Source organism: Staurois parvus, unplaced genomic scaffold (genome assembly GCF_062004578.1).
Source record: "Staurois parvus isolate SC_StPar_1 unplaced genomic scaffold, SC_StPar_1.0 ptg000358l, whole genome shotgun sequence".
Lineage (NCBI taxonomy): Eukaryota > Metazoa > Chordata > Amphibia > Anura > Ranidae > Staurois > Staurois parvus.
Window position 1 is genome coordinate 4,041,540 of NW_028318154.1, and position 27,786 is coordinate 4,069,325.

General features: G+C 42.7%; 1 protein-coding gene and 1 pseudogene across 1 annotated transcript; one reads left to right on the top strand and one right to left on the bottom strand.

Annotated features, from left to right (window-relative positions):
- On the top strand, positions 1-27,243 carry CDO1 (cysteine dioxygenase type 1). The gene is made up of 5 exons (XM_089684840.1): positions 1-249; positions 17,364-17,441; positions 19,757-19,914; positions 25,718-25,887; positions 26,647-27,243. Exons 1-5 carry the CDS (start codon positions 80-82, stop codon positions 26,674-26,676), a joined length of 606 nt encoding a protein of 201 aa, XP_089540966.1. The 5' UTR covers positions 1-79; the 3' UTR covers positions 26,677-27,243.
- LOC149456557 (U2 spliceosomal RNA) lies at positions 3,791-3,905 on the bottom strand (annotated as a pseudogene).
- Positions 27,244-27,786: the final 543 nt, after the last annotated feature.

The following is a 27,786-nucleotide window of genomic DNA, read 5'->3' on the forward strand; positions in this document are numbered from 1 at the left end:
TGCACTTGTGCACAGTTGCTTGTGAGTGAGCTGTTAGCAGACATCTCAGTGGGGATCATCTCAGTGCCAGCTTTGTAATATGGATCACACAGAGGTGCTGAAGCCACAGACACTGGAGGAGCTGATCCGGATCCTGCACCAGATATTTTCCAGTGATAAAGTGAACATAGAGGAAGTTCAGAATATAGTGGAGTCCTATGAGAGCAATCCGCTAGAATGGATGAAGTATGCCAAGTTTGACCCATACAGGTACTTTTATTGGCAATTCCTGAGTTTTATTTTTGTTTTTTTATTTGACACTGAATACTTTAGCATTGTTTTATTATATCATGAATTAGTTGAAAGTGACATATGGATTCATACAAAGTTTTGGTGAGGATGGAGGGTTTGCAATGTGAAATGGGTTTTCTGTATAGGTTAACCAATACTAGACTGGTGTAAGTCGTTAAATGTCTTGCCTTTCTTGGGTTCACACTAGCTTTTATCAGCAGCTGTCAAACAGGTGTTTGCGAAGTGTTTTTAACACTCTTCAAATGCCTATGAAAATTCTGCACATGGCAGCAAGCAGTGATGTTCACACTGAAGCGTTAGTGTCACATTGCGTCCTGGCAAAACTGATGCCTCCATGTCTAGTCAGGAGGAGTTGAAGCCTCCCATTCAAGTCTATGGTGCCACTCAAATGCCTTGCAGGCATTTGCGATGCGTTTTAATACCATTTACCTTCATTATAGGCATTTGTGGTTTTAACGCTTGGCAAATGCCTCTAAACTGAGTACAGGGTGTTTGAGGAGCATTAAAAAATGCTTCCCAAACACCTGTCTAATGCCTATCAAATGCTATAGGGGTGTTTGGCAAGAGTTAAAAACAAAGTCAAGTGTGAATGAGCTTTAACGTCCTTACTGTATGTGTCTGGAAATTGGTGATGCCAGCCACGTCCAGAGGAAGCTGCTGCCCTGCACTGACTGTCACATTGGGGGCAATCCAGTGATTTGTAGTGATTGCGGATCCTGATCTAATCTGCTAGTTGCAAGGCTTTAGTTTAAACTGGGAAGCATTCGTTTAATTGATCCATGTTTCATGCAATAATTGTTCTTTTGATAACTTCCAATTGTTTTAGAAAGCGATGAGCCTTGGACTACTAATGGTGCCCATACACTAGAGAAATTGTTTGAAAATCTGTCATTTGGAAAGTTCATCTAGTTAATGGGCACAAATTGAAAATTTGGTAGTGGTGATTTTTTTGCCCCAAAAAATCTAAAAGTATGGAAAACTTCTGCGGAACGGATGCTAAATTAAAAGGTTAATGTGTTTCTTGCCTATTTTAAAAATCGAACTGTTGGTACTGCGCATATGTGACCCAGAAGCAAAAATCGGAAGAAACTGATTCGTTTATGTCCAGTGAAGGATTTATTATTCGAAGTTCGGTCATTGTATAATGACAATATCACTTGCTCTCACGATAATGTTTGTTTTTTCAAAAACCCGTTCAAACAACTTTTGTTTAGTGTATGACTAGCGAAGTTGTTGCTATTTATTCCTCTTATCTGATCTATGGGCTATTATTTTTAAATTGTTGCAATATATTGCTAGAATTGTTATACAAGGGGTTTCTAGCTTGTTTGTGTAGCAGACCCCTTGGTGATCCTAGTGCAGTCTGTAGATGCCACGAAGATCAGTCTTGGGGAGTGAAGGGGGTGTGTGCAGGGGAACCAATCGCACATCAGATTCTGACACAGCTGTTGCCAGATCGGCTTGTAGAGCTGCATGGTTTAACACTCTGCTAATCCAGATCCAGCCTGATTTTATTTGTCTTTGCTGTGTGGTGGGGTTTTTTTTTTTTTTTTTTTTTTTTTTTTTCCCCATCCAACATTTTATTGTAAACCCAGAAAATGTGAAGGGTCTCCTTGCTAACGTCTCACTTTGTCAGCTGTGCCTGTTGCCTGCCCATCATGGTGATCCAAAGGATTCAACACTTTCACCCCCTGAGTATTTAAGCTTGTTGCCCAGAGCATTTCATGCTCAATATTTGAACACTTTTCACACTGATCAGTTTTTTGGTTTTAAAAAAAGTGGAAGAAAATGCATCCTTTTGAGGCTCATAACAACCAGTCATTTTTGTGTTTGGCTGCATTGCAAAAATTAAAAGCCAAGCTCATCGTCGTCCTCCCTTTTTCTTTTTTTTTTTTTCTTCCTCAAATGGCAAAGTATGACAGTTCTGTCCTTGTACTGAGATTTTGATGCAGCACTCAAGTAGCATCAAAGTAGTACAGGAACCTTTGTCCAAAGTCCCATGCTAGGGTTAATAGCTAGCCTTTAGTGTTGCTGAACTCAGGACCCTGTACTCTCTGATCTCCCACAGTACACAGGTGCAATTTCAGTAAATATAAACTGCTAAATACCTTTCTCATCAAGTTAGAGCAGTCTTGTGACTTCTATCAGTGTCCAGTGGAGCAGTTAAAGCTTGTAGGTAGCATTTTTATTTTGCTTTAGGAGGATGCAGAACCCCTGATCAGTGCTGGTTGGCCCTGTGCTGATCACGTGCACTCTCCCAAGAGAAAAAAACCTCTAGCATTACTCAAATGAGCATGTGCAGAGTGACTCCACACAATGCCTTGGCAGGAGATAAGAGGGGGACATTGAAAGGAGGATCAGAGAAGTCAGGATCAAACAGCGTTTTTACACAATGCAGCAAATTAACCCCTTAGGTTCCAGTGAGTATAACAAGCATGCTTTACTATTTATACAGACTGATTTTACTGTTGTGGATTTAGTAACACTTTAACCCCAACCCTAACATGCATCTTTGGACACATAAAGGTTCCTGCATTACTTTGCTACTAGAGTTCGAGCGCGTAAAGTAGCATCAGTCTTACAACATTAACAGAGCTACTACACTTTTCTATTCGCAAAAAAATATAAATTTTTTTTTTTTTTTTTTTTTTTAAGTCCGCAAACGTGCAACTATATCGAAAAAACCCGTAAGTGTCCGCAAAAAAGTGCAAGTGCAAAACACCACACGAAAAACGTGCACTTAGGGGTGTGCTGTGTCCTACCCCGAAAGGGGCTTGGACCGCTGTCCCTGATCCCCCGGGGCACGAAGCTCCTGACGGGGACTAGGTTCCCACTTGGTCCTCCTGACCAAAAGGCCGGGTGGACCACCGTTCCCTATGCCAAGCCGAAGCCGGACATTCAGTACTAGGCAAGGGGACTCTCCCGAAGAAGAGTCCTCTAGGGATCAGGGGAGGAAGGAACCGTATGGCCACACATCCTCCCCCTAGACTTCAGGGTAGGCCCGAGGACCCACACCCTCCATCCGTGAAAACACACACATAAGGCAAAGAAAAAAGTGACAAACGTGGGAGTGCATAATAAATAAAGTAAAAGATAAAGTAAAAAAATAATAAAAATGGTACCGTGCCGAAATGTGCACAGACCAGGCCCTGAGGCCTGTAGCAAAAATTGCCCTGAACTTAGCCAAAAGGCCTGGTCCTTAGGGCGCTGTGCAAAAAAGAGTGTAAAAACAGTGACCATGTGTCATTTTCACACCGTGGGGTCCCACACCCAAGTGTTACTAGTGACACCCCTGAGCGCGTCTCCTCAGGGGACACTGAGTTTGCGGACTTTTTGCCTCCTCAGCCCCAGGCCAGACCAAGGTAGCATGTTCAGATCAGGAGGTACTGGGTCTTTCCGGTCTCCCCAGAGGAATTACTCCCAAGGCCCCAGAACGAATCATGGCGCTTCCTGGTTTCTGTCCCTCCGGTACTAGCCTTCCGGACCCCCATCATACCAGTGAGGGTACTATACAACAACCATCCCCGTAAACTAGAATGGTCGGGAGCACCCCCACTGGACACTGATAAGAACAGATACTACACTTGATCTTAGCCAAAAGGCCGAAAAAATATAAATGCATCAGATGCAAAACTTGCTGGGAAAAGTGCATCAACTGCAACCTGCATAGATGTGAACCTAGCCCAAGGGGATGCAATATGCGTTTATACTGTGGCGTATTGTGAAAGCAGTCAAAAACACACCTGAAATGTAACTGACCTGTGTGAGCATTTCCACAAGATTTAAAGATTCATTTCTAATGTGCATATTTAGTGTTTAAAAACTGATCAGTGTGAAAGGACCCTTAGAGATAAGCGTGGGTGTCTTTCAAACTCACTATAATTTGAATGCCAGACTTGGGCTGTTTTGTACTCTAGTGAGCAGCAGGCTGGGTCGTTCCTTGCCCCGCAACAATCAAAAGTACAAAAAAAACCTGAATTTGGGTCAGATTCATTTGGCGAAGTTTTAGAGGATTATATTTGACGTCTGTTCACTCCTGAGCATTGTTGCTCAAACCTCAAAATAATACAACAGCTTTTAAGGCACACTATAGACTTCAGTCAATGCGCCTTAAAACGTATATAACTTTCTTTCCTTTCCCCAAGCTTTCAAATGACTAAGACTGAACACTGAGCCTGAAGGCACTTGGAATGTGTGTATAGGAGAAAAATGTCTGCAAGGGGGCTGACACTGAACTAGTTTAGAGGAGTTCAGACTTCACACTGACACTTCATCTGCATACTTGTTCTAGGTGACTGAGTGATTCGAAGTACTACAGCCAGAAAGTGGCAGAAAGTTCTGCTGTAGTACATTTGAACAGTTCATATAGGGAATCCAGGGAGTGTCCTGTACAAAATTTTCTTGGCATAAAAAAATTAGTAATTACATTCTGCAGTAAGCTTTTTATAGAGCAATATTGGGGTACAGAATAAAAATTACCTGCACTCTGCTCCTTCAGAAGCCAAACAATGTGTAAGCTTCTTGTGTGATCTTACAATAGATCGATGTCATTCTTTACATGCCATGACGACTTTTAGGTCAGAGCACAGCATCATGAAGCAGTCGCATTACTCAACATTAAAAACATTGGGTATTGTGTGTGACTCCAGTGGAGTGTTTGAAGAGCAGGGCAAGTATGGGGAAAAATTAGTTTACACTTGCAGTTGGGTGAGGTAAAAAAAAAAAATCTTGTGTGTTTTTACACCCCCTCCCATTGCTCCCTACTTAAGCCACTAAGGTGTCCTTTTATGAAACTGAGATCAGTGGTGATCCTGAGGATTGTTATCTCCGATCATTAGTGGTTTAGGAAACAGATGACAGCACACAGATGGCCAGTATATGAAGGAGCGATGTCAGCCCTTCACTGGTGATCTGTGTTCTCCCTCCAGATCTCCAGCTCCGAGCTGGAAAATCGGAGCAACTGCAAATGAAGCAGCGATAATTTACCACTGTTTAGTAAACCGTTTGACCTCTTACTGTAATCTCGTGAGATTATAGTAAAAGCAGGCGTTTTCCAGCATTTGTAGATCACTTCTCCAGGGGCGGACTGACCATTTGGAAACTCAGGCACTGCCTGAGGGCCCAGGGTCAGTAGGGGGGCCCCATGAGATGCCCCTGGTACTTTTTTTTTTTTTTTTTTTTTTTTTTTTTTTTTTTTTTTTTTAATAGGCTTTTGAGTTTTGGGCAAGGACACAGGGGCCCCATGATCCCCTATTGCCCAGGGGCCCCATGAGTTGTCAGTCTGCCCCTGCACTTCTCCTTCATTTGGAGAACTGATCTACACCGTTTCATAAAAGGGCATTCACAGGAGAACTGTTTTCCGAGAACGCCGGAGAACTGAGCAGCAGTCATTGACTCCTGCATGATCAAAGGACAGTTGAGGCAGTGGACAGTGGTGTATACATGCTGCAGCAAAAATATCCCTGTGATCAGCAGGTAGTAGCTTCCACAAAACATGCAATACGCACAGTTGTGGTGTGGATTTTTTAGCAGTAAAAACAGTGAGGTGACATTCTGTGAAGCACCCTCTGAAAAAGTGATCTACTGTAGATCACTCTTCAGTTGGCATAGTAAACTAGCCCTAATTGGATCAGGATATGAACTGTCACTTTGCCTTGACTGCACTTCTAGAATAAAGCTGAGAAGAGTGTTATGTGCTTCAAGGAAGTTGTTTCAGTTGAAGAGCTACTGTCACATTGCCCAAGAACACGCATGCATTATGGGACAGGTTTATAACCAGAGAAATAAAGCATGGCATCTATGCAACAAATTACATTTTTATATTCTTTGGGAGAATCGCCAGGTTTAGACCATTTTGTGCTTGCTTCAATTCTCAAATCTGACCTCAGGTTTTTGTCACTATCTTTTATTCAGTTTGCGTGTGTTAACATCAATTTTCCATTTAGTTCTGTCCGTGTACATCAATTTTCATCCACACCAATTTGCCCATAGAAATGTCTGAAAAGTGATTTTTGTACTAGAACACCCCCCCCCCCCCCCATGAGCTTCAAGAGATATTAAACGCTGACGTGAACAGATAATGGAAATCTTGGTACCAGGCTGGTAAAGCTGCTAATTGCTCAGGCATGAACCTTTTATACCACCAATACATGTACGTATATCTAGCTGTTGTGTAGATCAGATTGCTGATATATGTAGGTGTAGCTGTTGTGGCAAGGCACTCTGAACAGTGCAAACATGAGACCAAGAGAATGACTTTCCCCAAATAGCTGGCTGTGGTGACATGACATGAGCCCTTTTCAGAAAGGGAGTGCAAATGATGTCCAGTAACCTTTAACAAGCGATCATCTTACTACAGTATGCCAAATTCTGGTTGCTGGGGGTTACTGCACTTTCCACATTGTGATTCTTGGTCCTACCCGAAGGTATCCAAAGATTTCTTGATTCGGATAATTCTGGGCATAACAGACAAGGGGTTTATTTACTAAAGCTGGAGAGCGCAAAATCAGACTCCCTTCTGCATAGAAACCAATCTGCTTCTAACCTCAGCTTGTTCAATGAAGCTTTGGCAATGAAACCTGGAAGCTGATTGGTTTCTATGCAGAAGGGAATCTGATTTTGCACTCTCCAGCTTTAGTAAATAAACCCCTAATTGTTTGACTTTGGGCATTCGGAAACCCCAGTAGACACGTCCTGGATGACTGATCTCCGGGAAGAAGTGTTGCATGTGTCAGACCTGGAGTCTTGAAGAATTATTTGCTTTGCACCTCATCTTGAAAAACATGTACTACAGCCTGTAAGCTAAACAAATGCCAGAGGGAACATTTGCTACTGCAAAGTATGTGGTTCTTGGTATTAGAGATCAATGTCCATTGATGTCTTTGTAGCAACCAGCTTGAATCCAATTTACTACACTGTAATCTTTGACCATGGATAGGACATGCCTGCACATGGGAAATCTGTTGCAGTTGTGAGAAAAAAGCGGTTTCAGCCAGATACAGTTCAGTAGAGCTACAAATCCTGGCGTGTGCTTCTAAGAATGCACACATGGCCAAAATTAATCTTGACATTGCTGCATTTTTCCCTGGGTTAAAAATAAGGAGGGGGGGGGGGGAAGAGTAATGTTTGGCTACAAAAGTCCTATAATAGAAATTGCTGGATTTCTTTAAAATGAACTAGTACTGAGAGAAGTACATAAGCTGTTGCTTCCACCCAAAATATCTGACTGGCTGTCATGCTCAAGTTGGCTTCAGTGCATTGCATCACTGTACTGGAACAAGTATGCAGAGAGACTTCAGGTTTTTACTTGATTCATGCTTATTTTAGCTTGGATTCAGAAAGCATTGCTACAGCGGCAGCCGGACAACTAGAACATGTGGTTGGCATGGCAAACCTCAGGACAGCCTTCAACTGACAAGGTTTTACAGGGTGCAATGATGTGAAAGATGTGCTATTCCAAAATAAATCAACTTGTAGTGCTACCCCATATGAAGCTGCTTGGTAATTTGGGTTTTCTGTCCTGCACCTTGATTCCAAGAACAACCTTTGCTCTTCTGACGCACCTGGTTCAATAAAAGCTACTGCAGGCACTTATAAGAACACAAGCGCAGATACTTCCACCCCCCCCCCCCCCCCCCAACTTTGAATTGGTAACAGGACATAGGCACAAGATCAATTTGGTATTAATGATCTGTGTTGGTAAAGGTTATAATTGGTGGTTTGAGCATAAATACACAAGATGGGTTCAGACACAAGCTTGCAGTAAAATTACTATGCCAGAATAACTTGGAATGGAGTTCCATGCCGCTAGACTGGGCAAACTCAACAAACAGTGCATATAAGCATTAACTGCTATGTGAATAGTGTATGCTATGAGACTGGCTAGGATATGGTGCAATGTCCCTTGAGAGGTAACTCTTAGCGTAAGCAATAGGTGAAGGTCTCTGTGTAACAAATGTAAAAGGACAGTCTTTAGTCTTCAACTCTCCAGCTGGCTAGCATTGGGGCCCAGTTGTACCATTGGTGCACATGAGAATAGTCCCAGTCGAGCCTGCAGACAGCGATAGAGCTACAAAATTGCTGTATGGTCAGTTCTCAAATGGCTCAGTTTCTCTAGCAGTAGATAGCAAATTCCCCCAGCAACACCGCAGTCCCAGCAATGTTACAGCTCACCATCTGGTCACACAGTGATTAGTTCACTCTCTGCTCTGCACCCAGGGCACTGTCGGCACACTTGGACTCTGCACTTTGGATTCTGCTAAGTCTGCCATTATGTAGATGTGGTGGTGTACACTGGACTGTGATGTGCACTCTCCAAGCTCACTTATGGCAAGCGGAAGCTGTGTCCTATAAAGCATTGAGAAAATGCAGCTCTTTCCCCTCCACCTGGAAATTGTCCTCCTGGGAAATTCAGTTCAAAAGCTATTGGTTACGGTAAAGTCTCTCTCCTGTGGAGTACAGTGCTGCCTGACTGTGTATTGAACTATTCCTGCTCAGTAGCTCCCTTCTCTTGCTGATATGGCTATTAACCAGTTCTGCAGGGCAGCAGCTACAGAGTAGAATTCTCAATTTTTAGCCCCACCCCTGGCTAAACTTTTTTTACTGAAATCCGTTTTAGTGTGAGAACTGACTTCCAGGGACACTACAGCTCTGCTCCACATAGGCTGTTATGTGATCACTCCGCTCCTACACACTGTCAAATGAACAATCTATGCAAGAAGAGGTATAAATTGGTCGATTAGCAGAAGACACTGGCTATGTAATCTCATGGAGGATGATTGCATGGAACTACAAAGATGGGTGGGAGCAATTTCCTAGAGGGCAGGTGCAGGGTGTGTTAATGAGGTCAGCTACTGAAGTACTTCCTTAGTCCACTAACCGTTTTCCTGTTCCAAAGGACATATACCACGAAGTCATAGTTTTGTGTAAACCTGGAGGCTAAGGCAAGGCCTACCATAGAAAATATGGACAGCTTTTTTTTCCTCAACAGGGGGTACACAGGGAAGCTGAAAACTGATTTCCACCGGGAAAGTCAGCCGCTATAAAAACTGTAGTTGCTGACTCTTAAAATAGACATTTACCTGTCTCTCAGTCCAGTGTCCTTGCCCCCACTGGCTTCACCACCCATCTTCTCTCCCTGATATCTTCAGTGTGGGCACCCAGCTGTGACAGCTTGTGGCTTCACAGCTGGGTGCCCACTGCGCATGCGTGAGGAGCGCTAGTCTTTGTGAATGGCCCCATAGTCTTCTGGGACCTGTCATGTCCCCCAGAAGATGGGGGGGGAAATAACTTCCAATCACAGTGGAAGTGGGAGCAGATACCTGTCAAATTCAGGTTCCCCCTCCCCTGCTCACCAAAGGTGCCAATCCTTAATGGGGAGCGAGGGACAAAGGCTTAAGACACTACTTCCCCTTTCGGATGGAGCTCCACTTTCACTTTAGCATAAAAAGGGATCTTGACATAGGCTTTTGTCCACATTTGATAAATCTGTTTACACACCCAGGAAAGTACAGCTCCCTTTCTCCAGGCCATTCACAACACACAGCCCCAGGTTGCTCCAATCTGTCTTATTGGCCAAACATGTTTTTATAGTATACCTAATACATAGAGGATAGCAAACTGTCCTTATGACTATATGGGCACCCTTGGTTAGCGGTAAAATTACCCTATGCTGGAGGAAATGTATAACCTGCCATTGCAAAGCTCTAGAAGAAAAACATTGATTTACTTTATTATCAAATACATAATTTCATGGCCTGAATAAAGTGTCCAATCAGGTCTGAATTTGCTTGCCAAGTGCATGTACCAGGTCAGTGGATCAAGCAGCTTACAGGAAGGTCCACAATGGTGGCCTGTGTGGGTGTTTTTTGGGTTTTTTTTTTTCTCCCCCTCTCCATGCCACAGGTCTCCTTTGGGCCTCTTTCATGAGTTTCTGTCCTTCAGGTTATGGCAAAGCATTAAACTCTTTAACATGCTCTAAATGTTACGCTGGCCAAGAATGTTCAAATAAGACTTTGGTGTAGACAAATATTTGATGTTCTAACGTACCTGGCTGACTGGCATGAAAAATAATTCGTGCAAGTGCAGTGGCACCTGAGGTTTGTACGTGTAGTGTGCAGAAGTTTCTTACACATAAGAGTATCTGGATGTAGGCCAAAGTTCAAGCAGGTAGCACATGTACAGATAAGGCACAAGATTGTGTGAAGACAAACTACAGAGGTATTCTATATCTTGCCCTATTGTACTTGGGCTGAACTCCAAGTAGATGTACAAACACTTATTACAATTATCTCTATGTATATTAAAAACAATAACTGCAGAAAGCATAAATGCATACATTTGACTTGGTTTCAGCCTCTTATAATCCCGTGTAAAGCAGATCTCAGATTGTAAGAGGGAGGAGCAGCATTAAGGACCAATCTGGCTCTGCTGCATGTGCTGATGGAGAACATACTGAGGGGGAAGATGGAGCAAAGAAATTACATCAAATTTGTTGATGCTCCTTCCCTCTCCAATCTCAGGCTGAGAGCATGGAGCTGACTAGGCTACATTGCAAGGAACCTCAAACTACAGCCTGAGGGCCACATATGGCTCGCCAAAGACATTTACTGGGCCAGCCGGAAGAAGGAAAAAAAACTGTGCTGGATGGCAAATGGCTAGGCTGCTTGCTAGGTCTTCGGCCACAAGGACCCAGCGAGAGGCAGCCTAGAAGCCCCTGACTTCACCTGCTGTAGCCAGAGGAGGAGAGCACACCAGGTATAGTGGTGTGCAGTGCATTGGTATCCAGTGCATTTTACTTTATTTATTTTATTTTCCCCCTTTCAAACTATGGTCCAGCCCCTCAACATTGTGGTGGTCTGTGAACTGGCCTCCTGTTTAAAAAGTTTGAGGACCCCTGCTATATAGCTTAAGTTTTTCTGCCACCTAAACTGTGGCCCTCAGAGTGCTTTCAGATAGTGGTCAGTTCTATCCCAGCTAGGTGCATACCCGGGTCAGTGAAGGGGGGGGGAAGAATGTAAGCAGTTGTATATAAAGGCTATAATAGCAGTGACCACCTAGCTCTCTCGTGTAATGTCTCCAGAAGCATTCGCTCCTAGTCTGCAACCTCTTATAGCAGGTCTCTGACCATCTGAAGCATGTGTGGGTGTTTTTGAAAAACAACTTCTTAAACGTCATTATTGCTCTCACAAACTTTCCCTAGTTCTGTCTCTAGCATTTCAGGATGCTGGTTACACAACAGTCATTCTACTGTCAGACTATGTAAGTGTAAGCAGTTTAGGTTTTTGGTCTGCTCATAAGCCAGGGCCTGAACAGGTGGCAAAAGTACAGATGCCTCTCAATAAATTAGAATATCAGTTAATTTTTATTTCAGTAATTCAAAAAGTGAAACTTGTATATTATATAGATTCAATACACAGTGATATATATTTCTTTCTTTTAATTTTGATTATGGCCTACAGCTGGTAAACCCAAAATTCAGTATTTGATTATTACACAAGACAAATTTAAAAAAAATTACATGTTTGCCTAATGAGGTGTGCCTGTACACTATAGTATGCACTCAGTACTTGGTCAGGGCTCATTTAGCATGAATTACTGCATTAATGCAGCGTGGCATGCAGGCAATCAGCCTATGGCACTGCTGAGGTGTTATGGAAGCCCAGGTTGCGTTTATAGCAGCCTTCAGCTCATCTGCATTGTTGGGTCTAGTGTCTCATCTTCCTACATATTCTGAGAATTGCAGTTCAGATACAAAAATTGAGCACATCTGGAGTTCTTAAGCACCTGAACAAAATGCTTGGTGTAATTTATTTTTAAGGCCATGGTAGTCAAATGATCAAACTATCAGTGGTGATCGGAACTGTAAGTGACTGTCGAACCCCCTGCCACAGATTGTGTACACCATATAGAAGTTGGAGAACTAATGCTTGTTACTAAATTGGAAGAGTGAACTACTGTTGTAGTTGCTTGGCTTTTTTTTTTTTTTTGCATGACTTCTGTGTTTACCAGGAATAGTGGTGAGCGGAGGTCCCAAGCCATAGTTTGTGGAACAGAGTTCCAGCTGAGAAACGCCCTGCTCTAGACCAAGCTACAGGTGGAGGCCACTGACTGTGTTCACCCCCCCCTCCCCCCCACTCTTCTGACTGTTTTTCACTAGTTTTGCATTTTGGCTAGGCTCAGTGTCATGCTGGTAGCATGAGGTGATACCTGGACCCTACATGGGTTGCACAGGTAGCCAATCTCCTCCAGGATGGCAGATTAATACATGCCATTGCCAGAAGGTTTGCTGTGTCTCCCAGAACATTCTCAAGAGCTTGGAGGAGATTCTAGGAGAGCTGGACAGGGCTGTAGAAAGTCCTTAACCCATCAGCAGGACTGGTATCCGCTCCTTTTTTGCAAGGAGGAACAGAATGAACATTGCCAGAGCCATACAAAATGACCAAAGAATCAGAAACTGACTTCATGAGGGTGCTCACTGCCCAGCACCATAGAGTTCGATTGGCATTTGCCATTGAACACCAGAATTGGCAGGTCCATTGCTGGCACCCTGTGATTTTCATAAATGAGCAGGTTCACCCTGAGCTCATGTGAAAGGGTCTGGATAAGCTGTGGAGAACGTTATGCTGTCTGTAACATCATTCAGCATGGCCATTTTGGTGGTGGGTCAGTGATGGTCTGGGGAGGCATATCTATATGGAGGGATGCACAGACCTCTACAGGCTAGACCAGGGGTGTCAAACTGGTGGCCCTCCAGCTGTTGCAAAACTAAAAGTCCCATTATGCCTCTGCCTTAAGGAGTCGTGCTTCTAATTGTCTTGCAATGCCTCATGGGAATTGCAGTTTCAAGTCAGCTGGAGGGCTGCCAATTTGACATCCGTGGGCTAGACCATGGCACCCTGACTGCCATTCGGTATTGAGATGAAATACTTGGACCCTTTGCTGGTACAGCAGGTCCTGGGTTCCTCCCGGTGCATGACTATGGCCAGCCTCTTGTGGCAAGAATATGCAGGCATTTCCTGGAGGATGAAGGAATTGATACCATTGAATGGCCCACACTCGCCTGGCCTAAATCCAATCGAGCACCTCTGGGATGTTTCGGTCCATCTGACACTGCCAGGTTGCGCCAAAGATTGTCCAGGAGCTCAGTGATGCCCTGGTCCAGATCTTTTTTTTTTTTTTTTTTTTTTTTTCCCCCCCCCACACAAATAGCTTTCTTTTGGTGGTATTTAATCACCACTGAGTTTATTTTTTTACTAAATAAAACACCTGAAACTTTTGAGAACATTTGTCTTTGTTTTGTGTACATTATGATTGCTAATACCAATGTGTTTCATTGATATTTGCAGTCATTGTTACTGAATGAAACTGATTCATTCAGTCTTTTGTTTTGATTAGCTGAGATTGGGCAAAGCTGATCACATGATATAGATGAGCTGTGAATAGCCTTATCTGTATCATGTGACTGCTTTGACCAATCACGGCTAACAACGCAATTTTGTATACAATGGATGGCATGGCAGGAAGCCATCCATTGTATACAATTGACATGTGATCTACTGTGATTAGTCACATGACACTGGCAACGGGACGGTGTAGTGATATATGTAATCGGCTGCCTCAGCGAGTGTCCTGCCCGGCTGTCATGCTGCTATAGGCCAGGTGGGAAGGTGTTAACTTGAAAGGGAGTTGGGCCTTAGAGAACCTACTATAAAAATAGTGGTATGTTAAACAAACCTTACCCCCCCCCCCCCCTCTTTTCTTTCAAATGATCAGTCTTCACCAGAAGGAGAAGAGATGGGCAGAGACAGAAGCTAAAACACTTTAACAGAGTGAGGAATGGTTGGGTTTCACTGTCTGCTCCTACCTGTCCTAGAGATAGCAGTGTTATCTCATTACTTGTTTTAGTGTTGGAGAGAAAGTTAAGGGAGATCTTTGTAATGGAAATAGAAATATTAGGGGAATGGAAGGCAATAAAAAAAGAAAATGGGGTTTTAAAGAATGATGTAGCTTGTCACTCACTGCTTCATAGGCTGCTGTGATCCTTTTGGCAAAAAGCTACATTTTTGCATGTCTATAGAGGTGATGGACTGAAGTAAGCCTTGAATTATTCCTTATGGGGTGTTTTTTTTCCTACCTATCAAATAGGTCCAGTAATGTTTACTATCTAGATTCATAAAATATGAACGGTTTGAGTTTTTCAGGACTGGTTTTGGACAGATGTTCTAGCTAGTTAGTAATTACATAATGGCGTGCTCCCTAATTCTGCACCTCCAGTGCATTCTAGGAGATAATTTGAAGTTTGTGCTAGCTGTTTACATTGTTCTGCTGCTAGCTTTTATTCATATAGATTCGTTTGTTTTAATGGCTTTTAGTTTGTCTGGAAGGTCTGTTTTTCAGAATTGCTTCAAAGCCTTCAGGTGGCACATGCTGAACAAAAAACTGTAACATTTAGAGCTGCTTTAGATTTGATCCATATATGTTGACTTTCCTTTCTTGCTTAAGGATTAGTTTAACCATTTGACTGGTTAATGCCTGGGTCAAAGGTAAAACATTTTAGCATTCAGTTGTACTAAAACACGAGTCCAGGACAAACATTAGGATGACAATCCTCAAATCTAAACCGTGACCGTTCTTGTAAAAGGGCAATGTTAATGAACTCTATTTTTAATACTGGTGAGTTGGCATTCTAAATCGAACGTACAGTTTAGTGTATACTGCTACTGAAACGTGATATCTAGGTTATTGGATAGTAGTTGCATTGTATTACCTGTAGCATTTTGTTCTCTTGGTTAAGACATCTACATTATTGGCCAATATCATGGAGGGCTAATAATTGTAATATTTCAATATAGTGCAAAGAGTTCAAAATTGCTATTGTCACTAGATTTCCTATTTTGAAGCACAAGAATGCACTCTCATTTTTATGGTTGTTACACTCTACTCGAGTACATGTACTTCTAATTAGTGGTAGGAATAAGTGAAGACTTTGTTGTATGTACACACTTGCATATAGATCCCATTTTCCAATTTGATTTAATTGGAAAATTGTGTGAATATTGGGTTAAAAAAAGATACATGGACCCCGGCATGTGATACATGATCGGTCTGAGAGTGCGGACAAGGTTGGTTATTGGTTTTGGTCTTGTTTCCATGGAAAAAAAGTGGCAGCATTAAGGTTTGGAAAGATGAGGGGTTGAATGGAGTTCAAAGTTTGGTCTCTGTGTTCTGCAATGACACAAAGCATTGCTCTATGGAAGCTGAGCCATGTAGAAAAATGTTTATTGTAAATTTAGCAGTTTTAATTCCCTGCACTGTTTATGTTCATAACAGCACAGAGCAGTGGAATCCTGAAAAGCACACTGTTGGCTGACTGTTTTGATGGAGCTGTTGGATCCCAGACTTTAGGTCATTGGAGCCTTTGTTCATCTTTCCAGTCCAGAAGCTAAAGAGAAGCGCCCCCCCTGTCACTGGTAACTGGGTTTAACTCTGGAAATACTTTTGTTATGAGCAATAGTATGCCCTGTTTGTATGCCTCTAAGTAAAGGTGTGCAATCTTCTGCGCGGTTGATGAGGCACCAGGAGCAGACTGACAATTTGAAAACTCAGGCACTGTCTGGGGTCAGTAGGGGGCCCCATGAGATGCCCCTGGTTCGTTTTTTTTTTTTTTTTTTTTTTTTTGTCTGGGCAAGGACACAGGGGCCCCATGATTCCCTATCGCCCGGGGGCCCCATGAGTTGTCAGTCCACCCCTGGGAGGCACATTAAGATTCAGATTCTTCCTTGAATAAGAGCAAGATTTCTTTAAGATGGTATAGTCCCCGAAAGATTCCCTCTTTGGGTGATGATGAAGGCAAAAAGTAAAATAGTAGAGGTAGAAGCAAACTTCCTCAGAGTTTGACCCCCCCCCCCCCCCCCCCCCCAATCTGAAACTGGTTCCTTTTTTGTAGTTGAAAGAGGCTTGAAATGAGATACCAATGTAATTCTGTCTGTAAGACCGTGTACAGCAGCCAGAGTCCTGCGGCTGTGAGACAGTCGGCTTCCATGTGATAAGCTGTAGTTTAAGGTGTACTTACTCCTGCCCCTTGCCAACTCTTCTGGAAAATGTGGTCTGTTCACTCCATGTCTGAGCAACGAAGTCCTACCATCATCCAAGTTCAACAAGTCTTTTCTTCAATAGGTTGGATAACTGAACTGCAGGACCCTGCCACCTTGTGTTTAATTAACATCCTATAACTAGTATTAATGCAGTGTGATATACTAGGGCTAGCTTTAAGATTTACAGTGGTGCCAGATGGGGTTATGATCCTTTTTTTCTCTACTCCAGGTAAACAATACAGGCTGGTCCAGGCCCTGTGACTGGACAAACAAGAAGCTGCATCAGACAGATGAGCACATATTTCTGGTCTCTGTTTTTCTTGACCATCAATGTTTTTTATGTACCCATCTTGTAATTCATAACAGCATTTATTGGGTTGACAGATTCAATACAGCCATAAGTATCTCCTCTTTGTTGCTGCAAAGCCTCTTAAAAATGCGATTTTGGTCAAATGAAACCATGATGGTTCACGAACTGTAGAGAAATATAAAACAAGGAGTAAAAAGGTTTGGGGCAGTAAATAGAAGGGGATAAAAATGGTAGATGGAAAACTGACATCTATTTACACAACTCTTTTGGAGTTGGTACACGTTTTAGCTGTAATTTAGTGTATAACATAAATTATGGCATTTTACACTTTTGTTTGTGGGATTGGTGCATTCTGATTTGTGTGTGAGTTTTATTAAAATCTCTTTACTGATTCATAATTTATATAAAAGAAACTATCCATTGCGTTATCTGTAACATCCTCCAATCAGTTTGCCTTCACTCCTATTTTAAATTATCTATAAAGTAACAATAGACTATTCCTTCTCCTCCAGCAAGGTAAATTATCACAACATACATATTAAAGCTGTATTGAACTTCTTAAAAAGCTGTTTGCATACTTCATACGTGCCCATTTCTATCATTTCAAATCTGAAATCTGTTTAGTTTTTTTTATGAATGCTAGTAAAAATTTTGATTTGTCATTGCAGGTACACTCGTAATCTGGTAGATGAAGGGAATGGAAAGTTTAATCTCATGATTCTCTGCTGGGGTGAAGGACATGGCAGGTAAAAAAAAACTAATTCCAGAAATCCATATAATTTACTATGCTACAATTTCACTTGATTGAACAAAGTAGATTTTAAAGCCAAAACGCAGCTCCCCCTTGGTTACTTACTACTGTGCAAAAGTCTTAGGCAAGTGTGAAAAAAACAAAACTGTAAATTTTAGTGCTTTCAGAAGTAGAAGTGTTTTGTTTTTTTTTTTTAATTTTTTTTTATTTTATTTTTAGTACAGAATCAGGTCAATTAAACTCCTGGGATATTGATCTGGTCAGTTAAGTAGCAGAGGGGGGTGTTGATGAAATTAACAAATGCACTAGCTGGGCAACAATAAGATGACCCACAAAACAGGAATGGTTTTACAGGTGGAGGCCATTGACTCCCCCCCCCCCCCCCCCCCCCCCCTCCTACTTTTCTGACTGTTTTTCACTAGTTTTGCATTTGGCTAGTGTCAGTGTCACTACTGGTAGCATAATGTGATATCTGGACCCCACAGAGGTTTCCCAGGCAGTCAACACCTCCAGGATGGCACATCAATACATGCCATAGTCAGAAGGTGTGCTGTGGCTCCCAGCAGTCTCAAGAGCATGGAGATTCTAGGAGAGCTGGGCAGGGCTATAGAAAGTCCTTAACCCATCAACAGGACCAGTATCTGCTCCTGTTGTGCAAGGAGGGACAGGGTGAGTACTGTCAGAGCCCTACAAAATGACCTCCAGCAGGCCACTTGTGTGTCTCTGATCAAACTGGCATCATGAGGGTGGCCTGAGGGCTAAACTTCCACTAGTGAGCCCTGTGCTCACTGCCTGGCACCCTAGAGCTCGATTGGCATTTGCCATTTGAACACCAGAATTGGCAGGTCTGCCACTGGTGCCCTGTGCTTTTCAGATGAGAGCAGGTTAATGAACTGTGGAGAACATTATGCTGCCTGTAACCTTTGTTCAGTATGACTGTTTTTGGTGGTGGGCCAGTGATGGTCTGGGGAGGCATATCCATGGAGGGTCACACAGACCTCTACAGGCTAGACAACACCTTTACTGCCATTAGGTATCTGGATTAAATCCTTGGACCCATTGTCAGACCCTACGCTGGTGCAGTGGGTCCTGGTGTATGGCAGTGCCCAGCCTCAGGTGACAGAATATGCAGGCAGTTCCTGGAGGATGAAGGAAATGTTACCATTGAGTGGCCCTCACTCTCCTGACCTAAATCCAATAGAACACCTCTGGGATACCACAACGCCAGGTTGCACCTCAGACTATCAAGGAGCTCAGTGATGACCTGGTCCAGATCTGGGAGCAAATACCCCAGGGCACCATCTGTTTCATTAGGAGCATGACCTGATGTTGTCAGGCATGAATAAAAGCATGTGGGGGGGTCATACAAACTGAATACCATTTTTGAGTTGCTGCAATGAAATTTCAGCCAAATTGACTAGCCTGCCCTAGAGTTTTTTTTTTTTTTGTTTTTTTTTCCCACTTTGATTTTTGGGGTCTTTGAATTCAGTCCTCTGTAGGATAATTTTCATTTCCATCAAATGATGGGGCATCCATACATTACCCAGTCTATATCTGTAAAGGGATCCAGCATGATTTTTTTTTTCTCCCCCTCCCATTTGGGATCTGATTTTTTTCAAAGTGTTACTTTCAATTTTTTTCCGATCCCCTGCAGTTTGATTTGGCAGCATATTTATTTCAATGGGCTATATCACACAAAAAGTAGTACATGCACTGTTTGAACAACGTGCCACACTGAATCTCATGGTACTGCAGTACCATGCAATCTGGTACCTGTAAATGCACTGATTTGGGGTGCTCTTAAGTGTGGCATCCTAAGCAGATTACAAAGGAGGTGCAGGGAACACTCCTTTCCTGTACCACGTTCTGGTTCAAAACTTCTCTTAATGTAGAATTTGCAGTGCTGCTTGAAGTCTCTTGGACACTTTGGCTGCAAACTAGTTGAGACAAAGTTGGTGTAGACACTTTTTTTTTTTTTTTTTTTTTTTTTTTTTTTTTATACCCAATCTGCTTTTTAAATTTTCATTTTCTAAGCTGTGTGCAGAGGAAAAAATTAGAGCGAAAATGATTGGTTGAACCTTTTCCTCCCCCTCTTCCAACCCTACTGAATGCCAAATGCAAAACAAGTCTTGTCTAACAATTACCTGACCAAATTTGACTTACAAAAACCATAGGGCACAAGATGTCATGGCACAAAATGCCTAAAAGTTGTCATGTAATTACTGGCAAACAATCAATATTTTGCTTGTGTGTGCCTCTTTTTTGATACGTCCTTCACGGTTTTAAAATTTTTTTTATTTTTCAATGCAGCAGTATACATGACCACACCAACTCGCACTGCTTCTTGAAGATTCTCCAAGGCAACCTGAAAGAGACACAGTATGAATGGCCGCAGAAAAAATCAAATGGCGCAATGATAAAAACATCTGAGGGGGTGCTGAAGTTAAATCAGTGTGCATACATCAATGGTAAGTTATTCATAGTTAAAATAGCAAACACTTTAAACATTTTAGTCACCTCCAAAGAGATCCCCTTAAAAGTGCAGCTTGTAAGCTCCACGAGCAGGGCCCTCCTATTCTTTCTGTACTGAAATGTATTGTAATTGTACTGTCTCCCTTTATATTGTAAAGCGCTGCGCAAACTGTTGGCGCTATATAAATCCTGAATAACCACTATCTTCTAGGGGTGGAGGAGTATTTTTACCAAATGCAGTTATTTGATTTGGCTGAAATGTTGAATAATCCTAAAGATCTTGTGTCGTCATTGCCTTGGTTCCTGTTTTCATGATTCACTGCAGCGCAAACAATTCTTTGTAAATCTCTATTGAACTTTTTGATATCCCATGACAGATGTGCCAGGTTCACTGTGTGTGTGTACAATTGTCTTTTTGACGTGACCCTGGGAGGGCAGAATTGCAGCAACTGGCATTGCTTGTGTTTTAAGGTATAGGCTCCAAAGTTGTCATCCTGATCTTCGCTGTTTGCAGACTTCACAGGTTTGTCACACCAATGTCTTAACACCCAACCTGCAAGCTTTTTTCAGGTTAGTAACTCACTTTGTAGTGAAGTCACAACCAAGATAACAACCTTGCGGCTTGGAACTTTTTTAAAAGATGTTAGCAGAGGTATAAGATATTCTCAATGTGTTCTGCAATAAGGTGTTATCTGTCTGTGCCCTATATAACTGTATTTATGATTGAAAAAGATTTATCCAAGTTTGTGACAAGTAGCTTGACTTCTGCATAGTTTACAACTGTACTGTCTGAGCTGTTGCATAATCTTCAACAGTAAATGATATCTAAGGGTTTATGTTCAAGGTAAAAGTGTTGATTACATACATATTTCTACATATCTAGTTTGCAAAAACTCCCTTTTGCACAAGCCAATCATGTGTAGTTATGTTAAAGACTATAGCCTAGGCTTGTTCTGCACATTATACTATATGGTCACAAGTGAATAAACCTTTTTTATTATGTTTACATGGCCATAACTATTTCAACATAGCCATACAGTTTATCATCTTTCTTCTTCAGTTTGTTTTAAAATCATTCTATATAAGCAGTACTGAGCTTTGAGTGGTAGACGAATGTTTGACTGAATCAGCCTGCTTAATTAAAGGAATTTTATCTGGTGTAGGAAAGATCTGGAAGACAGACCTTTTTAGGCTTGTACAATAAAAAATTAGTCCCTCCTAACCAATTTTTTTTAGCACACACAAATTCTTTGGAGTCCTTTTCACAAATGATGCCTTTTCGTCAAAACCATATGGTTTTTAAACCACTGCAAGCTCGTAATTCTTATGGATCTCTCATCTATCTCTACCTTTTTTAAAATGGCCCCTATTTCTGCTCTCAATAGGTATGATGGGCCTCAGTCAATGCTAGAGGTATTTTGTGAAGTTACATTCTGGCAGTAATTTTTGTCACAAAATGAAAGTGAGTGACACAGGTTCTTTCCTTAATGCATGCATCAAGGTTAAAAAAAAAAAAATCTTAATGCTTTAGAACCAAACTCCCACCTTACACCCCCCCCCCCCTATACTTGCCTGAGCCTGATGTTGATCCGGCGCTGTGCATGAGAGCTGCAGCTCTCCTGGCTCTGATGCCCCTCATTGGGCAGATTGATAGCAGCTGGAGCCCTTGGCTCCTGTCAATCAAATCCAGTGATGGAGGAGCTGGAGGCAGGGCCAAGATCCGCTGTCTGTCAATAGATGCAGACAGGGAAGCTTAGGTGTGAGCCCACAAACTGTAGCTGCTGTGTGGGTTTTTTTTTTTTTTTTTTTTTTACTGCCACCAATTTCTGTCCTACAATCCAGTGGTGTACTCATGCAGCCGGTTTCACAAACCGTCCTTGCTCCACGGCACTGGCATCCTAAGTGTGGGCATCTGGCTGTGGCAGCTTGAAGCTTCACAGCTGGGTGCCCACTGCACATAGTCAATCAGTCTTCTGGGACCTGTCGTGGGGAGGACAACTTCTTGCTACCAATCACCTAGGCAATCTCAGCAGAAGTGAGTGGGTACCTGTCAAGATCGGGTAAAGCTCCCTGAAGATGCCAATTCCCCAGGAGGAGCGGGGGACCACTACTTTAAAGTGGAGCTCTGCTTTTAATATCACTTTAACTTTAAAAGCTTCAGGTGATTTTATAGTGATGTTGGGGCACTTGCAACTAAACCTGGGTACTGTCCATGATGCTATAGTGTGTGGTCCCCTAACATCTAAATTTTCAGTACAAGTTTCAGGTACTGCTTGGACCTTGAAAGGGGTACACCCCAAAAGCTTGTCCTGATTTTGTATGTTCACTAATGTGTATAGCATTTATACTTTTTTGCAGTTATTTCAGATGTAAAAATTGAATAATGGTCATGATTTTTTTTTCTTTTTGAACTGAAACTACAATTTAATTAATGCATGGAAATACTGAATACTGTCAAACCTGTGTGAACTGATAAAATAGCTGTCTCTGGATGACTGGGCATACAAGTCACACATTATGTTCAGCATGAGGTTGTTTATCATGAGAAGGGAATAAAAGTTGTGCAGAATCTATTAGCGCACAGAGAAAATACAGTAGAGTGAAGTTGTTTCTTTATACACTGTCTTCCTGTCAAACATGTTCTAGCCACTTGTTGACAGCTTTTGCAAAGATGGCACATTCTCTACATATTATTTTTTGTGTTCTCTGGTGGCTGAAAACATCTCAAACTGGCCCCTCCCCAGGTAACTGCAAACAATGTTACATTTCCAGTGCCCCAGGGAGTTATGCTAGCAAATTCCATCCAGTGCTTGGATGACTGCTCCCTGGCCCTGTGCATACAAGCAGCCTGGAGGCCAGTTTGAGGTTTGCTTTTCAAGAGACCTATTTTCCCTTGCATTGGGGGATTCTTGCAAAAGACTTTAATGTTTGTTTGAAATGGTAATCGAGTTGAAAGTGCTATTACCCTAGCCAGAACGCCAGTCCAAGCACTTTGGGCATGGCAGGGCTGTGTGTGGATGGTGCCTACAGTCCTATTTCTTGGTTTTGTATTTAAGACTTCATGTTGCTATACTGCAAATATTTACCACTTGTAGTATTAAAGTCAAGAAGCACAGGATACAGATAGTGTCTAGTAACAATTTCTTACATCTGCTGCATCTTCGTCTCACATTGGGAAAATTTCATAAAGTGCAGTAAGTAATCAGGGAGCAACTGATGACGAATGAGCTACTAAGGCATGACAAATCTTGTGTTGAGTGGGGCTGGGTGGCATGTTCCCCTGGACCAGTATGAATACGATAAACTGTTTGTGGACTTTGATTAGAGATGCATGTATCTGTACCACATTCCACATGCAAGCTTGTAAATGCAGAGGGAGGTCTTCCAGCCCAAACCTCCCTTTGGCATGTGACCTCCTTTCACCATATCTAAACTTTAGTTTCCTACAGCAATTTTTCCCTGCTTTGAAAGGGTTGGTTGTGTTTTTTGCCCCCCCAGGCAAAAGGTTCACAATCCTTGAGACATTGTGATGGATTTGTGAAATATTCAGTATAAATGTAGCACAGGAGGCTCACAAACACAAGAATGTGTACACTTTTTGCTTAACTATAGCTCCAATACTGCTCTAGTTTGGACAAGTAGAATTGATTAGTGGCTGCTAGAGATGAGCGAAGTATTCAAAAATTCGATTCGGCTGATTCGGCGAATTCGAGGAATAAATTTTGATTCGATGCGAATATATTCGCTGCGAATTTAACTTATAAAAAGGGTTTCTAGGCTTAAGAGAGCCTTTATATTAGTGCAGAACACTGTACCTTTAATTTAAATGCCCTTGGAGTCTGCTGGGGAAGAGAAATAATACTGTCAGTCAGTATGACATGCAGATGAGTGCCGTCGATCTTAGAATCACCGCACACTTCACTCATTTGGGCAGTCACGGGGCCAAAACCAGAGTGTGGGGCCACAGTGTGGCGGTGGAGGCAGCAGCAATGGGAGGCCATACAACACCCTATGACAAAAATGGAACCCACCAGCAGTGTGAGGAGACCTGAAAGTGGCACATGGCAGAGTGGCGATGGAGACAGCAGCAATGGGAGGCCGTACAGGGACCCATGAGACACTCTGGACCTGGCAGCAGCATGAGGAGGCGGTACGGGGGCCCATGGCAGATTACGGGCCTGGCAGCAGCAATGGGAGGCCCGTAATCTGCCAGCACCCTATGACAAAATGGAACATACCAGCAGTGTGAGGAGACCTGAAAGTGGCACATGGCAGAGTGTGGCGATGGAGACAGCAGCAATGGGAGGCCGTACAGGGACCCATGAGACACTCTGGACCTGGTAGCAGCATGAGGAGGCAGGCAGAACCGCCGTATCTTTATCACTGTTTTCCCAGGCCACCAAATGGCGATGCTGCATATGCTGACGCAACGCTGTAGTCCCAACATGGGCCCCCTGGCCACGCTTGACTTTCTGGCCACATAGTCGACATACGGCTACGTTTACTTCCTCGGGCGGCTTGACAAAAAATTGCCACACCGCCGAGTAGGAAACTTTGCCCCTCCTCGCTGACTGCTACTTCCTCCGTGCACACCGGCACCACTACTGGCCGTGGTGGTAGGCTGCAGTGGAGCTGGTGCTCTACTCCGTGGCCGTTTGCCTCCACTGACACTGCTGCGACCCTGCTGCCTCCTGGGCAACCCACCAACTGTTTTGCTCGCTGCCAAGCTGGCACCCTCTTCTCCTGATGATGCGGAAGCAATAGCCTGATGACAACGAGGCTGCCAAGTGCGATCAGCCTCATCATAAATTAGGGTCTCCGTCTCACTACTAGCCCCCTCGGCTGCGTGTGGGTCAAAAGACAGACCTGTCTCTAGACCAGCTACCGAGCCACTCTCCTCGCCAGTACTTCTTCGCCTGGCTGCTGAAGAGGCGGATGTCTCCCCCCATTCCTGACCGCCCTCTGTTAGCTCTTCCTCACTGTACAGTGGGGCTGAGCCCACAGCATGCGATACTTCGCTTGGTGAGGGAACACCAAAGGACAGGGGCAGGTAGAGGACACGTGATTTCAGTGGGCTTGCTCCCGGGCCATGCCAACTAACAGTTGTGTCTGACGTACCCACCGACCGTTGGCTGTAGGTGTCAGAGGTGACCTGGGAAGAGGAAGACGACCGAGCCAACCAATCGATGACGGCAGGGTTGTCGGTGGAGACACGACCGCTGGATGACACCGGGAGCACTGGCCTCTGGCTGCGACTAGTGCTGCCTCGACCCCTTCCTCTGCTGCCACGTCTGCTCGCTCCTAAAACATTGCCTCCTCTGCATGTTGTCTGACACTCTTTAATTCAACAATTCTGTGTCCCTGGGTAACGGTTCTGTGTCTGTCCCTGAGTAACGGTTCTGTGTCTGTCCCTGAGTAACGGTTCTGTGTCTGTCCCTGAGTAACTGTTCTGTGTCCCTAATACAGAGAGATCTGTCTCTCTTGAATGACCAGAGGTAAATGGAGAATTGTAAGATGGCCGCAATTTATAGCTCCACCATTACACAGGGCTGGCTGGCTGCTGATTGGCTAATGCGATCACATGTCATGAATGAATGCATTATGGGTCAGCGCGCCTTGTCTGCGCGCCTTCCCAGAGATCCCTGCTCCGTCGCCGCCATTTTTGGAAAAATTTTGAATCGAAATTTTTCTAATATTCGAAACGAATTCCACTTCGCCGAGTTCGATTCGCTCATCTCTAGTGGCTGCTATGCTATATCCGAAGGGTTCATCTTCTAATCTGTTAATCCTTGTTTCTAGATTCCATTGGCCTTCACCGAGTGGAGAACCCAAGCCACACAGAGCCAGCTGTGAGCCTCCACTTGTATAGCCCTCCATTTGACCACTGTCAAACTTTTGACCAACGAACAGGGCACAAAAACACAGTGAAAATGACCTTTTGGAGCAAATATGGAGAACACGCTTCAGTGGTAAGTGTAAATGTAGGGATGTGGAGTATGGGGGGGAGGGGGAATGGTTAGACAGGAGGAGGAAGTACACATCTACAGAAATGGAGAAAAATGTGAGGGATTAGATGCACTAGAAAACTGGCAACTCTGCACAGGTGGAGGGGACACAACAGTGAAGCTGATCCATATTATCTTTTCCCACATATCTGAGCTCCTGGGTACTTGTCACTTCTATATACTGTGCTACAGCCTCATTCATTCCCATAAGTGACCATGATCAAGCAACTACTGCAAGCACCATGAGTATGGCTACCCAAAGAAATGATTTGGTGCTGCAGTGTGCATCCACAGAAGGAAGGGGAGCCAGATGGGACAAAAGGAAGACTACTGGATTGGGGCTGAAGGTAGGTATTCCAAGTGGGCTTGATTCAGGGATTTTAAAAAAAGTTGTGTGCATGTAGACACTGACAATGATCCTCTGTGTTGATAGATGTTCTAAACAGTCTTAACATACAGGACCACTCATTATTTTGTACATAAAAAAAATATGTATGTGTATAATATAAAATACACATGGACTTATCTGTTGCTGATAGATGCAGTTTGACACTCCCCAAGTGTACAATGCTTTAACAGTTTTATGTATCTGTCCAGGGCACTTGATCTACACCAATGTATTACTGTATAAGATGGAAAATGTTAATATGAATGCAAAAATGTAGCTGTTATCCTGTTTTAAATCAAGATTTTTAAAATTGTTTGTTTCTTTTTGTTTAACAGGCAACCATACAGTCACAGGAAAACAACTAGACCTGCCCAGAATGCTTTTTTTTTTTTTTTTTTTTTTTTTTTTTTTATTTTCCTTGCACTTTGCAACAGCCCAAATTATCATGTGCCCAAAGTTCTGGGGCAAATTTCCTTGCAAAGTGCAGCTTCCCTTGAAAAGTGAACATTTCATTTGCCTTTAGCAAATCAATGTGTTGTCATTTGCAAACCCTTTCAGCCTCTGGAATTTTCTTGACCAAACTGTACATACACCCTCAGTAGGATTTACAAAATGGCAGTTTTGGAATATTTTTAAATTTTTTTTTTTTTAGCATGTTCCTCCTCAGGGCTTATACCTAGACTGGAAAAGAAACTTTATTTTTAACAAATTTTAACAAATTTTTACAAGGATCTGTATAATTGTGCATGTCCTTGACTTGCAAAAAATAGCAAGACATTTCTTCACTTGTAAAATTAGTTTACGGCTTTGAAACTGCCCTAATTCGTATGTATAGGTTTTTAACCATGTTGTAAAATTGTATATTTTTAGAAAATAAAAAAAAAACTGGGTGAATTTGCAACCTTCAAAAGCAATAAAGTTCAAATTCATTATTTTGGTTTCTGTTCTTATTCATGTTCTATAACTTGGCCACAAATTTAAAAAAAAAAACCTGACTGATTTTACAACTTTCTAATCTTCAGCTCTTTCTGTCAAATGTTTGTATGCTTAATTTTTCATATTCACCTGAATAATACAAAATCATTCTTACAGATGTGAACCTGTTGAGCTTTCCAACCTAATTTAAAGGGCAAATATTAGATTAATCACTTACAGATAAAGTGAATATACATAAGCAAATTACACATGAAATTGATATGGGGTTTTCGTAATCAAAGTGACCAAAAATACAGATTTGGCATATGGGAAAACACCTATGTTTACCAACACTTCACATTCATTAAATGATGATCTGGTATTCCAGACTGGGTGCCATTGATTAGAACCTCCTGTGGGAGTAGGCCGGTTGGTACCAGTCTTATTTTAAAACTGACATTTAAGGGTTTATTTACGTAAAAAATGGGAAAATCTGATGCAGACCTGCATAGAAACCAATCTGCTTCCAGGTGGTATTGTCAAAGCTTAACCCCTTCATG